Source organism: Colobus angolensis, unplaced genomic scaffold (genome assembly GCF_000951035.1).
Source record: "Colobus angolensis palliatus isolate OR3802 unplaced genomic scaffold, Cang.pa_1.0 Scaffold4, whole genome shotgun sequence".
In the NCBI taxonomy this organism is placed as follows: Eukaryota; Metazoa; Chordata; class Mammalia; order Primates; family Cercopithecidae; genus Colobus; species Colobus angolensis.
Genome location: NW_012117376.1, coordinates 14290425 through 14294211, shown reverse-complemented (window position 1 = coordinate 14294211; position 3787 = coordinate 14290425). Strand labels below are relative to the sequence as shown.

The 3787-nt window shown below is 47.1% G+C and overlaps 1 protein-coding gene across 1 annotated transcript in view; it reads right to left on the bottom strand.

Annotated features, from left to right (window-relative positions):
* Positions 1-350: 350 nt before the first annotated feature.
* The window catches only part of GPN2 (GPN-loop GTPase 2), an 11264-nt gene continuing 7827 nt past the window's right edge, over positions 351-3787 (bottom strand). The window contains exon 5 of the mRNA XM_011955578.1: positions 351-719. Coding sequence (XP_011810968.1) covers positions 647-719 — 73 coding nt within the window. The 3' untranslated portion in view covers positions 351-646. The remainder of the gene's footprint in view (positions 720-3787) is intronic.

Genomic DNA, 3787 nt, shown 5'->3' with positions numbered 1-3787 from the left:
AGTTTGAGGCTCTGTTAAAACTGAAAATATTGGGACACGGTGGCTCACACCTGTAGTCCCAGTTACTCAGGCGTCTCAGGTGGGAGGACTGCTTGAGTCCAGGAGTTTGAGTCCAGCCTGCGCCATATAGTGAGACCTCATCTTTTTAAAAAACAAACAAACCTCAGAACCAAAAACTGAAGATTAATAAAAACACCTGACTAGAGACTGAATGTCAATCCTATGTGACTGAATGTGAATTATATGCCTTGGGGAAATACTGATTATTCCAAGGGAAGGTGATATTCCCTCATTCTTCCCCAAACCCCTGGGCCCGGAAGATTGAAGAACAGTTTGGAAGTCACAAAAAGTAGAAAATAAACTCTTGCATTGTAGCACATTCCGTCACAGCCTGAGTAGGACCAGTGCTCGACTTTCTCGTGGCAGGGCCCAGAGCTCACAGACACCACTGACAGTATGGTAGGTGTTCTGCTTGGCGCTATGTCTGGCTTTTTGGCCAGAAGTCCTTTGCAGAGCTCACTATCCCCTTGCCAGCCCACCAGCTCTCGCTGGGAGGACTTGCTCTTGGGTCTGCAGCCTGCATCAGGAGCCTCCACTTTCCCCAGTGCTGGGTTATGCATCCTGGTCTCCAGGGTCCACCTTGTTGCTATAGCTGCATGGCTTCCTGCTCCACTGACTGGCTCGAGGGTGCCAGGTACTTCTCCTGGATGCCCAGTGTGCTGAGAAAGGGTGCGTCAAGGCTGATAGCATAGGCAGAGGATGGGGAGCTGGTCTGGGCAGGATGTGACTTCTGCTGATGGCTACACTCCAACCATGTCCATCCCTCTCTTCCTCATAAATTATAGGGACCAATCAGGTATGAGAAGCCTCCAAAAACATCCGGACTCCAGTGCTCCTCTAAGTGCCTCTTCCACACACTGCTGCGGATCAAAGGACTGAAGAGCGCTAACCTTCCAATGTGTGTTATGGTACATGCTCTGGAGCCAGACCAAGCGGGTTCAAATCCTGATGATGTCTGGGTCTGGGGTCTGATGAGGAGATGGAGGTTAGCCATGGCTAGGTTGGCTATGTTAGGACACCACGGCTGTTCTACTACCAAATGGCTCCAAAGTAAGGAACTGAGATTCTACACCCAGCAAAACCAAGGTTTGAACTGTTCTTCCAAAACATCCTGGGAGAGAGATCTTGGGCCTGTTGCCTCACTTATAAAAGGAGTTGAAATGAAGATTAAATGACCCTGCAAAATAAAGTACGTAGCACACCAAATGATGTTCAAGTTACAGACCTTTTTCTTTTTTTTTTTTTTTTTTTTTTTGAGACGGAGTCTCGCCCTGTCACAAAGCTGGAGTGCAGTAGCGCGATCTCGGCTCACTGCAACCTCCAACTCCTGGTTCAAGCAACTCTCCTGCCTCAGCCTTCAGAGTAGCTGGGACTACAGGCACCTGCCACCACACCCAGCTAATTTTTGTATTTTTAGTAGAGATGGGGTTTCACCATGTTGGCCAGGATGGTCTCGATCTCCTGACCTCGTGATCTGCCCACCTCGGCCTCCCTAAGTGCTGGGATTACAGGCGTGAGCCACCATGTCCGGCCCTTATAGGCCTTTCTTTACTGTCTCTATGAATCCATCAACCAAAATCCATCTCACCCCTACTCAGATTGACTCTCAACTGGTGCCCCTTCCCAGTGACTTCTCCACAGTAGATACTGCCTTATTTCTGTGCAAGTTGGCCCTGAAGATCACTGAGGATCAGTGAAATCCACCTTGCTTATCTCTGACCTAATGCCCACATTTCTGAGTAGGGCATACAAAGCCTCACCTCCTACCTGCCTACCTGTCTGGCCCCACTGCTGCTCCCCTCTCCGAATCCTTGCCCTGCTCACAAGTCATGCCATCCTACTTTTTTTTTTGAGATGGAGTGTCACTCTGTCACCCAGGCTGACGTACTGTGGTGCCATCTTGGCTCACTGCAACCTCTACCTCCCGGGTTCAAGCAATTCTCCTGCCTCAGCCTCCCAAGTAGCTGGAACTACAGGCGTGCGCCACCACACCCAGCTAATTTTTGTATTTTTTAAATAGAAACATGGTTTCACCATTTGGCCAGGTGATCTGGCCTCAGGTGATCTGCCCCCACTTGGCCTCCCAAGGTGCTGGGATTACAGGCATGAGCCACCATGCCCAGCCCCTACTTTTTGTCAAAAATAAATTTTTATACTTTAAAAAAGAGAGAGACAGATGGGGTCTCAACTATGTTGCCCAGTCTGGTCTCAAACTCCTGGCCTTGAGCAATCCTCCCACCTTTTAACTCCCAACGTGTTGGAATTACAGGCATGAAGCCATTACACTTGGCCCATGCCATCTTATTTGCAACCCTCAAAACCTGTCTCAAGTTTGAACCTCTATGCTTTTGCATATACTGTTCTCTTTAACTTGAATTCCCTTTCCTTCTTCATTAGACTGGCTAACCTTCACCTTGAAATGATGCAACTCATGTGCCATGACTCCATAAAGCTTTCCTTACCCACCTACCCTTCAGCAGAGCTGACCGCTCCCTTCTTTGTATCAGTCCCTACTCTCTTATAGAGAACTGCTGAATCCTTTTTTTTTTTTTTTTTTTCAGACGGAGTCTTGCTCTGTCGCCCAGGCTGGAGTGCAGTGGCACAGTCTTGGCTCACTGCGAGTTCCGCCTCCCGGGTTCATGCCATTCTCCTGCCTCAGCCTCCTAAGTAGCTGGGACTACAGGCACCTGCCATTACACCCAGCTAATTTTTTGTATTTTTAGTTGAGACAGGGTTTCACCGTGTGAGCCAGGATGGTCTTGATCTCCTGACCTCGTGATCCACCCACCTCGGCCTCCCAAAGTGCTGGGATTACAGGCGTGAGCCACCACGCCCGGCTGAGAGCTGCTGAATCTTAAGTGGGTTAGGATTGGGGCAGAATCTAAAATCAGCACAAATGTGTATGGTTAAAAATACCCTTGAAAATTCCTCAAATTCTTTGTTAAATGCAGCATACATGGTTTTGCGAATAGAATCCTTTATATATATGAATACATAAAGTAACGTACAGATGCTCCATGACTTATGATGGGGTTACATCCTGATAAACCCATCCCAAATCAAAAATATCTTAAGTCGAAAATGCATTTAATACACATAACCTACCACACATCACAGTTTAGTCTCACCTACCTTAAATATTCTTAGAACACTTACGTTAGCCTGCATTTGGGCAAAATTATCTAACACAAAGCCTGTTTTATAATAAAGTATTGAATATCTCATGTAATTTACTGAATACTGTACTGAAAGTGAAAGAATGATTGATAGGTACCAAAAGTACAATTTCTACTGAATGCATATAGCTTTCACGCTATTGTAAAGTTGAACCATCGTAAGTTGGGAACCATGTGCACAGTGTACAAAATATTACAACACTATTTAAATTGCTCCTCCCAGCCTAGGCTGCATGGTGAAACCCCATCTCTACTGAAAAAAAAAAGAAAGAAAAAAAGGCCAGGCGTGCTGGCTCACACCTGTAATCCCAGCACTTTGGGAGGCCCAGGTGTCTCAAACAGACAGAGTCTTGCTCTGTTGCCCAGGCTGGAGTGCAGTGACACGATCTCGGCTCATTGCAAGTTCCACCTCCTGGGTTCACACCATTCTCCTGTCTCAGCCTCCCAAGCAGCTGGGACTACAGGTTCATGCTGCCATACTTGGCTAATTTTTTGTATTTTTAGTAGAGACGGGGTTTCACCTTGTTAGCCAGGATGGTCTCGATCTCCTG